Source organism: Hyaena hyaena, unplaced genomic scaffold, assembly GCF_003009895.1.
Source record: "Hyaena hyaena isolate Hyena2069 unplaced genomic scaffold, ASM300989v1 scaffold_25, whole genome shotgun sequence".
Lineage (NCBI taxonomy): Eukaryota > Metazoa > Chordata > Mammalia > Carnivora > Hyaenidae > Hyaena > Hyaena hyaena.
This window is the reverse complement of record NW_024080657.1, coordinates 6,274,222-6,285,920: the sequence shown is the minus strand read 5'-3', so window position 1 is coordinate 6,285,920 and position 11,699 is coordinate 6,274,222. Positions and strand designations below refer to the sequence as shown.

Genomic DNA, 11,699 nt, shown 5'->3' with positions numbered 1-11,699 from the left:
AGTTCCTCCTAATCCTCCTATACGTGCAAACATATGGTATTTGTCCTTCTCTGCCTGACTTATTTCGCTTAACACCCTCAAGGTCCATCCAGGTTGCTACACATGGCCAGATTTCATTGTTTCTCATTGCCATGTAGTATTCCATGGTATAGATAAACCACATCTTGATCCATTCGTCCATTGATGGACACTTAGGCTCTTTCCATGTTTTGGCTATTGTTGAGAGTGCTGCTATGAACACTGGGGTACATGTGCCCCTATGCATCAGCACTCCTATATCCCTTGGGTAAATTCCTAGCAGTGCTATTGCTGGGTCATAGGGGAGTTCTACTGTTAATTTTTTGAGGAACCTCCATACATTAGGAAAAAATGATTATTAACTGATGTTTTGTTGATGAAAAAACTAAAGTACCAAATTAACAAACTTTCCCTTGGCCATCTAACTAGTAAGAGATAGGTTAGTAATTTAAACTCGGTCTATTTTCTGAACTAATCTCTAGCATTGCTGCTAAGTATGCCATTCTCAGATCCATAATAATTACAGTATGTTACTGATATATTTAGACATGTAGATCAATGAAACAGCTAGAAACTCAGAAATAGACTTATGTATATGTAAGCATTTAATATATGGTGGGTATTAAGGAGTTGATGGATTATTCATTGGTGCTAGAACAAAAATGAAAATACTTTAAAAAGTAAAATAGAGTTAGATTCATATGCCACATTATACATTAAAATTATTTCTAGATGAATTAAAGATTTAAATGTATTCATAATTTAACAAGGGAATCAAAAGCTGATACAGGTGAATATTTATTTTTTGTGCAGTATCAAATACCAAAGTATCACATATTCTCTGTAGGCAATTCTGCCAGAATGGGAGATGCTTTACAGAATTTACTTTATACTCAGCTCTGTCCATATGTCAGAAATGATTCAGTGGTGAAAAGAAACTAGAGAAATGTCTATAACTAAGAATAGAGAAAATGAGTTGGTCTTTATTATAGTAATAGTACTTACAGGTTAAAATGGATAAACAGCTCAATCATAAAATGAGTGAAGGATATGAACAGGCAGTTTACAAATGAAGAAATGCCAGTGGCCAGTTGCGCTTATGAAAATCATACAACTTCACCTAGTTCAGTAACTTCAAATTAAAACAATAGGTCTCTGTGTTTCACCAGTTAAGTTGACAATGATTAAAAACAGCAATACTTAGTAGTGAGGATGGAGAGGAAATGAGCAGTTGTACACATTGCAGATAGCAGTATTAATTGGAGCAGCTGTTCTGGAAGGCGATTTGACTACATAAAATTATGCATGCCCTTTGATCCCCAGAAATTCAACCTTCAGAAAAAAATTCCTAAGGAAATAAATGTGGAGATGTCCTAAAGTTTATCTCCTTGCTTTATGAATAGTAAATTAAGGAAACAAGAAAAATAAGAAAAGGGGATTTAGTTGAGTAAATTATGGGCGTGCAAGATAGCAACCATTAAAATTAGATTTAAAAAATGTTTTGTGAACAGCATTCCTGATGTAGTAATGCACTTTTTTACATTTATTTTTTGAGAGAGAGAGACACACACACACACACACACACACACACACACACACACACACACAGGGTGATCGAGGGAGGGGCAGAGAGAGAGGGCAAGAGAAATCTCAATAGGCTCCCCACTGTCAGCATACAGCCTGATATGGGGCTCGAACTCATGAAATGCGAGAATCATGACCTGAGCTGAAATCAGGGATCAATGCTTAACTGACTGAGCCACCCCACGCGTTCTAGAAATGCACTTTAAAAATAGGTTGCAGGGGCACCTGGGTGGCTCGGTTAAGTGTCCAACTCTTGGTTTTGGTGCAGGTATAACAATGTGAAATCATGCCCTGTGTGGGGCTCTGTGCTAACAGTGCAGTGCCTGCTTGGGATTCTGTGTCTCTGCCACTCCTCTGCTTGTGAGCTCACTCTCTCAAAATAAATAAATAAACATTAAAAAAAAAATAGAGGGCCTCAAAGCTTTATGTTGGCTTTGGTTCTGATTTTAGTTTTTAGAAAATAAGTATATATATCAGTGGGAAAAAATTTCAAAATCTGTTGATCATGATATGAACAGCGGTGACTCTTGGAGAGGTAAGTTTAGAGGGCATTGTGTTCTTAACTTTTTTCAAATTATCTGCAGTAAAAATATATTTTTGCAATTAGAATAAAGCTAATAAACCTAACATAGATGCATATATAGAGTTTCATGTATAAATAAATGTGTATATGATGCACCTATATAATGTACAAACCTTTCTGTTGTTAAGGACACCAAAAAAAGGCCATGTTGTTAAATACACTGGTGCCAACAGGAAGTTTGAATATGTGTGACTTAAGGGTAAGCAGAATAGTCCCTAGTTAATAGTGATCAAAAGCTGTCACTTGTCAAAATATGTGTTGTTAAAATATGAATACATCTTGTAGGCGCTCTACTCCTAATAACAAATAGCTATTATGTATTTAGCTCTTAAAATGTGCTAGACTTTTTTCTAGGCTCTACATGTTTTCCTCTGCTAGTTCCCCTAAGAAATTCTGTGAGGTCGTGTGTGTATGTACACCAAGATTCACAAAGTGCATAAGATGAATAGGCTAGATTGTTTTGGAGGAAGGACTATGATTTAAGAAAATGTTCTTCTGTGATTAATTTCAAAGAAGACTGTTCTGTAATCCCCTCCACCTTAATAAATGTTCATTTATTTTCTGTAGTGGCTTCATAATTATGCTCTTGTGATACTAAGGGAGTTCTCCAGAGGCTCAAAGCAGTGTGGAGCCTCAGCATGTTGCTCTCAGTGATTGGGTGGGTTTGATCTTGGAGTGAGCTGTAGACTCCCTGGAGAGTAGATGGAATGAAGCTCCTTTAAGCCCACCCTCCGTCAACATCATTTCTGTAGTCTGTTTTCAGTAAGGAAGCCAACAGACTTTGCCTGCCTTATCTTGTAATATTTATTATTTCCTGAATAACTAGGAAGCGATATAGGAGAATATGAAAATTGCCACTGATTCTACTGTGCAACGCATTGCTCCCTCCCCAGGAATTCCTGGTGTGCAGGTGTTGCTGACTAGGGCAGAGCTCCATTTCTTTAGGGTTGCCTTGAGGGAGCCTCCCAGACTGTGGAGAGAGAAATCCATGTAAAAGCTCTTGGGTGGAGATGAAGGGTAATTCTAGTGAAATCTGAACCAAAGCTGTTTCAGACTCCTCAGTGTGCAGCAGGACTCCGAGGTCTGGGGTGTGTCACTTGATGTGGCCTGGGGCTAGTTGGGAGAAATCCCTTCAACCAAACACAGGGATTGAAGGGAGTAAGGTAACCAGCTTTACCATATCAGTATCTGCTGAAAGGTGCAAAGGTGTGATTGAGGCGTGCAGGGAGCTGCAAGGGAGATAAGAAAGGGAAAGGATTGGGAAAATTAACAACAGTCTGCAATACTCATTGGCCTCTGCATCTTTTAACAAATAAGACAAATGTCTGAATTACGGTGTTTTGCCAGAGCCACGGAGGGTAATGATGTGTTCTAGCACAGTTGCTGAATGTTTGACTCCCCAAGGTAAAAATCCAAAAATGTATGAAAGTAACTGTTGGTGAATGGCACAGGTCTTGCCCTCCAGGGCACTCCCCATCTCCTGCTTGAGGTCTGCTGTTTGGAAGGAGAGATGCGCAGGCACGTAGGTGCGGGAGAGGGTCGTAAGTGCTGGACACGTCACACACGCCTCCATCTGCAATGTGGCACTGCCGCACGAAAAGATATTGATGGCTTCTGGGGCCAGGCACTGTGTCATGCCCCTTTATGCGTCCCGGGAGCGAGTTTCAGGGCCCTCTACCTGGGAAGCCACGGAGAGTCTCTCACTGTCCTGTTACCTTTCCGAGGCCCTGGCAACAGGGTTCAGGTATATAGGTTCAGATAGTCCTATGTATTTTATCAAATTATCAAAAGTAATAAGATAGTTAAAAAAAATTTTTAATGACAGTGTTTTAAAATTGTTTTGCCATTTTCCATTGCTTTTCACTCTGCCCCTGGATCTTAGCAATTCAGGTATAGGATTCTCTCCAACTTTTTCTTCGTCATACTTTCCTTCTGGGGGTTGGAAGTGTGGCTTTGGGCGTAGTCAGAGACGTTTTAGGGATCTGGACAAGTAGAAGTTGAAATGTAGTTTGGGCTAATGGGGTATTTTTCATACATAGTATTTGTGGTGTACGTATATGCATAAACATGTACAGTATATATATATTGTATACATATACACACAAGTATATATGTATATAGTGCTATCTTTTTACAGATGAGAGAATTAAAACTCCAGGTGGTTAACTCGCTTGTCCAAGGTCACATGGTCATGGCTGGGGTCCAAGATGCTTATCTTCCATGGGTTCTCAGCATGACTGGGATGCGGTTTTGCTTTTCTCTTGTTAGTGAAGTTGCAGCTGCTAATGGCCAGCGCCCTGGAGGATGTGGGAGGGCTCTCTGCCACCAGCTCCAGCGCCAGCTCATTTTTAGTAGGTGCGCCTCTGGGAAGTGTTTCTGTGCGTGCTAGTGGTACACGGGAACTTCTCTCACCTGGCTCCAGATGGGGAAAAGTTGGGCAGTTCTCATAATCGCTTTGCTACAGTGGCTGCTGTTGGTCCTCACCTGGAAAATTGTTTTGCCATTTCTCATTACTTCATTCTGCCCCTAGCTCTTACCAGTTCAGTTTTGGGGCTCTCCCAGGCGAGACAAGGTCCCAGAGCCCCTGGGGAGAAACCAAACACGACTGAGGCCTTGGATGCTGCTGACGCAGGGGTGGGGGTAGGCAGCAGGCGTTCAGGTCAGGCGTGCCGAATCTTTTCCACAGCCCATTCCCTGGCCGATAGTCCTGCGTTTTCTGGAATTTCAGCCACTTCCTCTCATGCAGGGCCGTTTTCTCAAGAATGAGTTCTGTGGTACGAAAACATTTGGCGTTCTGGGTGAGTCCATATTGGCTCCCATTCTCTAAGGTGGTGAGAAAAAAACTGTAGGACTGTAGCCTCCATGTTTACTGTTTCTTGGCTACTTTTGCATCGTTTAGTTCATTGCAGTTGGTATCGAGATCCCCAGGGATTAAGAAATTTCACATTCATGCCACCACGTTTCTCACTAATGTTGGTTTCCATTCTGCTTTTTGCATTTTCACTTTGTCTGAATCCTTTCTTAACCCACAGATAGATCTGTCATTCAGTCCCGTTGTCTTTTCATTATCTTGGTCTCTGTAGCTTTCTGTTCTTGTTTCAAGGGCTGGATCTCTCTCTGTCTGATTGAGGATGCTAACATTTTCTGAAGCGTATTTCACATTCCTGTGGTAGGTCATTTTTTGAGGTCTGCTCTTTAAGTTTTCACAATGATTTCTATTGCTTTTTCGTGTGTGTGTGTGTGTGTGTGTGTGTGTTCACCATCTTTTTTTTTTCCCCTGAAGATTTTATTTTCTGACTGCGGATAGGAGACAACAAGAAAGAGAAACTTCCAGGTGTCTAAAATAGGTCTTAGTCAAGTTGGGGGCCAGGGACACTCTTTTCTATCTAGTAGATCAAGTGTATATCTGTGGTTGGCATTGTGGGAGGAACACACGGTCTGCCTACTTCATTACAGGTACATGATGTTCATCTCCCCCATCCCCCCGCCTCTGCCCAGATTGTCATAAGGGTAATTTGCCATTTACATTTCTAAATCCATTTCAGTGTCCTCCACGTGGCATGTGATCATTTTATTGTGAGCCCTTGTTTTCAGTTCCCCTGGAAGTTTTCTCCTTTTCTAGGGTTTTCTTAGACATTGCAGTGAGGTTCTGAGAGAGGCCATCAGGGGCTTCTAGCCAGATCTGTGTCAAACTGAACATGACTCAGGCAAGGTCATGCAGCCAGCTGGTGGCAAAACCAAGTCTAGTCTGGGGCTCTTTTCTTCTAGGCAAATCCTCAGTCTTCAAGACCATCTACCACTCTTGGCCTGTCAGGGCCTGAGCTATGATGTAATTTTGTATGTGGGGGCTTTGTTGGAAGTTCAGTTGTGTTCCAAAGAGTTTTAGCCTGAGGTAGAGTCTTGCTGTGAGGGGCTGTGCTCATAGGATCATCTGCATTGAACATTTATAGATTTAAAAAAAAGGTGCATGGAGTTGGAAGTTTGCCAAGTGCCTGATCCAAAGATGAGAAAAGTGTTCATCTGTCCTGGCCATATAAACTCCCCAGCATTGGAGAAGCAGAGATGAGAGAGCTTTGGGGTACTGGAGTATGTGTGTTCCCCCCCCCCCTCCCGTGACTGCCCTGCTATCTCCTTGGGAAATGGTCATCAAAGACCACCTCTTGCTTGATTAGTAAGAGAGTGCCTGCTTCCTGTTTGTGGGTGCTTCTTTCTTGGGGAGATTGACCTCTCCTGGAAATTAAAGTGTCAGCATTTGAGAGAAAGAGCCCCCAGGCTTAGTGATTTAACAGGGTGGCCTGCCAGGGCAGCCCTAACTGCTGTTCCCACAGCACCATCCCTGGTCCTCAGACGGCAACACACTCTGAATCCACCACTGCTTGGGGACTGACCCACTCATACCTTAAAGGTAGTTTGGGCTTTAGCCCTTTGTGCTGTGTCCCTAAAACCCCTCCATCCCACATTTAATGCACATTTAACACACCATGTCTGGCAACCACAGACACATTTGCCAAAGCTGAGCTGTTTTGAGGGAGCTCCTCATACCATCTATACTTAGGATAACACTTCAGGTTTCACTAAATATTTTATCTACACAGTGACCAGTTTGGTGATTTATATAACGCTGGATGCTGTTACTGAGTTTAATTGACTCTATGGAAGCCTCGTTTTCACTCTTCTGTAATTAAATGTTAATACACTTAAATAAACTGAGTGCATAAACCAATGTCTGTCAGCCAGCCCTAAACGTTTCCGAGGCTTTCGTATGCATGGCATTGTGCAACAGAGAGATGATGGCCTTTGGGGAAAGGAAGCAGAGTCAGAATCCACACATTTAGGGAACTTGGACTGGATTCTTAATGGCTTTTCAGTTTCTTCATCTTTACGAGAATGAGTCATTCTTGGATCATAGGATGGTTGTTATGATTAAGTGAGATTGTGTGGGATGACTGGCCTTATGCCTGACATAGAATAGCTGCTCAGTGAGGATCACTTTCTCTGTGTACCTTACAGATCTGTTTATCAAGGGTCTGCCACATTCAAGGCATTATGATATGTGAATAAACCAAGGTGGGTACCTACCTGCATTATTTCTCTCCATGATTTCAGTGAATGTGAACTCTGTGAAGGAGGGGCAACCTGTGAATCTCTGTTCTATCTCCGGTCCTAGAATGGTGTCTGGGACACAGTGGATACTTGGTATAGGATTAATGAATGATATTCAAGCATGGGCTTAATTAAGTCATAGAGGATAATAAAGAAGAGGAAGAGTTGCCAGCTGGAGGTATTTAGTGGTATTTTTCCATGCAAGAGACATTGTGATATAGTTGAGAAGGCTTGTGCTATGGGGTCACAATGAAAGTTCTTCTGTTCCTTATTCTGCCCTTTACCAGTTGTGTAGCCTTGAGGAAGTTACTTAACCTCTCTGAGCCTCAGAGAGGCTTTGCAATGGGTATGCCAAATCCCAAATAGCAACTCATAGTGGTGCTCTAAGAGGGAAATAAAGTTGTGCTTGTAAAGTGCATGGAACTTGATTGTTTAGAGTTAGAGGGCACAGAAGGCTGAATTTGTTTTTTGGCCAAAATGGAAAAAATTTAAAGCCCGGGAAAGTTTTAAATGACCTGCAGGTGATCATCTCAGTCATTCTTGAGGTCTCAGAAGTGAATATTACAGGGTGTGTTCCTCTCTGGGCCTCGTGGAAGCACCTGGCTGTGGTCTGTCCTGATGATCTATAAGCCAGGTCACTAATGGATCTGAGGTCTGGAGTGGGGTCAAAGGAAGCCTCAGAGTCTCCAAGAGAGCCCTGTGTGGACCAGGTGATTGTACATGACCTTGAACACCAGGACAGTGAGTGGAGACTCAGAAAGCTGACTTTATTGGGTGAGGCTTATCTATTGAGACTCAGAATGTATGGCTGTTTCCCTCCCCACCCCACTGAAAAAATTATATATTAAATATAAGTCCCTTGTAGAAGAGATTTTTAGAAAGCCAGATATTTCCGTAGTGGTAGCATAGTTAGTGGTCACTTGGCTGGTGTGACCCAGGGGCTAAGAATATGGTGTTGCGGGTGGGACTGCCTTGGTGTGAATCCTAGGCCTGTCATTTCCAACCTGTGAGATTTGGGCAAGTTATCTAACTGGTTCTCAGTTTCATCATGGATGAAGTGTGGGTAGTGATCGTACCGGTCTCATGGGGCCCTTGGGGGATTCAGTGAGATATTCATGGAAATGGTGTAGTGTGGTGCACAGCCGATGGTAAACACTCAGGAAGTGCTAGCCACATCGTTATTGTTCCTTCTTTACATATGGGGAAATGGAAGCTCAGATTTCTTTTGATTCACCTGAGGTCACAAAGTTCCAGAACCAAACCACAAACCATCTTCTGAAGCTGAGTCATATAATCCCGAGACTTTCTTGTACTCTGCTTGCTTCATTCATTCATTCATTCATTCATTCATCAAATGCTTAAATATCAAAGTGCTGGGCTATTTGGACAGTCCTGAAGATAGAGTGGCAAATGGAATGGGCACGTGCTGCCCACCCTGGTGGACTTAGGTCGTGGAAAGACAGAAAATACGTGGCTAAGCAAATAACTTCAGTTACTAAGGGATGAACCACAACCCCTTTGCACATAAACAAGGTGGTGTAGTAGACAAGAACTGGAGATGAGAGGGGCTGTTTCCCCCTGCATTGTGCACAGAAAGGGCATTTTGATGTGTGTGATGCCCAAGCCAGCCACATGAAGCACCAATGGCGAAAGCATTTTGGGCAGGGGAGGAGGAAGTGCAAAGACCCCGAGGGCCCTGAGAGCTTGGCTTGGGTTTCAGAGGCAGTCAGAAGATGGCACAGAGCTGGCCAGAAAGCCCTCTAAGTCCGTGCTTCTGTGCAGAGGAAACCTTTATTCACCTTTTCCTGACAGATAAAAAAGTTTCCCAGACACAGGCTGTGACCTGTGGCCATCTCTTTCTTTCCCTGCTCCCACAGAAATAAACATGAAAAAGACATCGCGGTTGTGTGAGAAAAGATGAAAGATGCTATTCTGGCTTCTGAGTAGGCAGAACTTTGGCCCTGGGCCAGGAGAGCGGGGTTCCCTCCCAGCTCTGCACCCTTCTCTGGATCCTTGTACTTTTCATGCCTGTTTGCCAACCTGTAATATGAGGAGCTAGGCCAGATCTGTGTCCTCTGTAAATGTGGGAGACTAATGAAATCCTTGTCTGCTCCCAGGCTGTGTTTGGGTGGTGGGGCAGGGGAGGAAGACTTGCTGAGTTGTGTGGGGCTGCTTTTCAGGCTGGTGTGGTCTCCAGCTTGAGCCATTTTCACTTTGAGCTGAAGGTGACTGCTTTCTCCCTTGCTCCCCCATCCTCTCCTTGACAGGTTGAAGCTGAAGGCTGACCCCCAATACGGCCTTTCCTTTGCTCTTTCCTCCCCAACACAGTGCTTTGCTGTACTGCTGTGACCTTGCCTGGGGCAGAGATGTCTCCTCTCCTGAATGCTTTCTTGGGGCTGCTTGTAAACTGGTGCCCAGGAAGGTGGGGGCGCATGAGGAGACAGACACGTACGTGCCATGTTCACTACTGTGTTTTCCTCTTGTACCACACACACATGTACCAGACTGAGGGCCACGGCAGACCACTCTGAGAAGCTGGTCTTGAACAGAGGCTTCTGTTTCCAGCAGATGCCTGACAGTCCTGCATCCCAGCAACTGGAGCCGGGTAAACATGGTAGAGCAGTCACTGTTTTCATGCAGTATCAGAAATTCAGGTGTCATTTGAGAGAGTTTAATTTATTGCCTCTGATTACATGGGAAGAATCCCTGACCTGAGAGGTTAGGTGATTTGCCCAGGGTTACACAGCAGTAAGTAGAGAATGAATCTGGGACTGACAGCACAGATCAATAGCATCACAATAGACACTGCTGGTCCGTGTAGGATATGATGGGCTGTTTCAGATAGTTTCTCTAAAGTACTGTTTGTTTGAGATTGTTCAACCTGAGTGTAGCTTGTAATGTAGCTATCTTCCCCATTTCTAATTCATACATTGGGATTAAACATTAATATTTATCTGGCACCTGTGTACCAGGCACTGTTCCAAGTCTTGGTTGGTAAATACTGAATTGACCCAATCCTCATAACAGCCCCAAGAGATGGGCACTATTATCATCCTCATTGTTTTTTTGTGTTAGTTTTTTTCTTTTTTACAGATGGGGGAATAGAGGCACATAGAAATGAAATAACTTGGCCAAGGTCACAAAGCTACCTTCCCCCAATAGTGGAGCTAGGATGCTGATTCCAGAGTTCATGCTTTTAACCCCCACCTACATATGTCTCACTGGACAAAGAAAATCCTCTCCTGCCCAAAGTGGGTGTGCCTTTGCACACTGGGCTCTCTAGTTTACAGGTGGAAAAGCTGGAGCCTGCAAAGGACTTGGGAGGGCTGACTCAGGTTCTGCAACACCACTGTTTCCGTTAGTCCGCTCTCTTCCTGCTCTTCTGAGCTGCCTTGCAAGTCCGAACACATCTCTGGTCTAGAAGACCCAGCAGCAAGTTCATTATTCTCCCTTGAAGTCCCCTGCACCTTTGTTGTTTTCATTCCTGGATTTATTATAATGGGCCAGATTAACCTGAGTTGCCTCATGGAGTGTGTGGGAGAAAGAACCAAATGAGCAGATCAGACCCTTTCTCTGGTCCTTGGGGAATCCTCAAGCCATCAGAGAGACACCCTCTTATTTATAATAAATTCACTGTTCAAAAAGCTTTAAAACATTTTTTTTCTATTAGGAGTATTGTTTCTATCTGTTGAGTCCGTGAGTGTTTGACATTGGATGACTTTATAAAACATTCTACTAATTGGATTTATTAAAGCAAATAAATCAAACACTAATTGGAACGTGCCCTGCCATTATTTTTGCTTACTGAATTAGATATAATGGTGTGAAGGCCGCCTTATCATATTTGTGCACTTATTTAAACACCCCCTTGGCACACACTTCTGCAAATTCAATTAGGTATTCAAAAAAGGAATTCAATTTATGCAAGGCTGGTTTACATTCATTCCGGGGGCAAGGCTCTCCTACCCGCGATAGGCTGCTCACAGTTATAAGCCCCACTTAGATATTGCCCTGCCTTTCAAGTATCTGGCAGCACGAGGGTGGGATCTGGATGGCTTGGGGGTCGGGCACTTTATTGTTTGCTCTGCTGACACCCACATTCAGGGCCGGCTTTGTGGGTGGGTGTGTGACCTGAGCAGTCACGTGGAGCCTGACCCTTGCCCCATGCTTCTTGGACTCTTCTATGGTTGTCTGGAAATCCTTAATTTTTTTAAATTTTATTAATTTTTGAGAGAGAGATAGAGACAGCATGAGCAGGGGAGGGTCAGAGAGAGAGGGAGACACAGAATCCGAAGCAGACTGCAGGCCCTGAGCTAGCTGTCATCACAGAGCCTGATGCGGGGCTCGAACCCGCGAACCGTGAGATCATGACCTGAGCCGAAATCGGATGCTTAACCGACTGAGCCACCCA

At 43.6% G+C, this 11,699-nt stretch overlaps 1 protein-coding gene across 1 annotated transcript in view; it reads left to right on the top strand.

Moving 5' to 3' along the window:
• Positions 1-3,819: 3,819 nt before the first annotated feature.
• Positions 3,820-11,699, top strand: part of PTPRT (protein tyrosine phosphatase receptor type T) — an 803,437-nt gene continuing 795,557 nt past the window's right edge. The window contains exons 1-2 of the mRNA XM_039227066.1: positions 3,820-3,929; positions 4,932-4,983. Coding sequence (XP_039082997.1) covers positions 3,820-3,929; positions 4,932-4,983 — 162 coding nt within the window. The remainder of the gene's footprint in view (positions 3,930-4,931; positions 4,984-11,699) is intronic.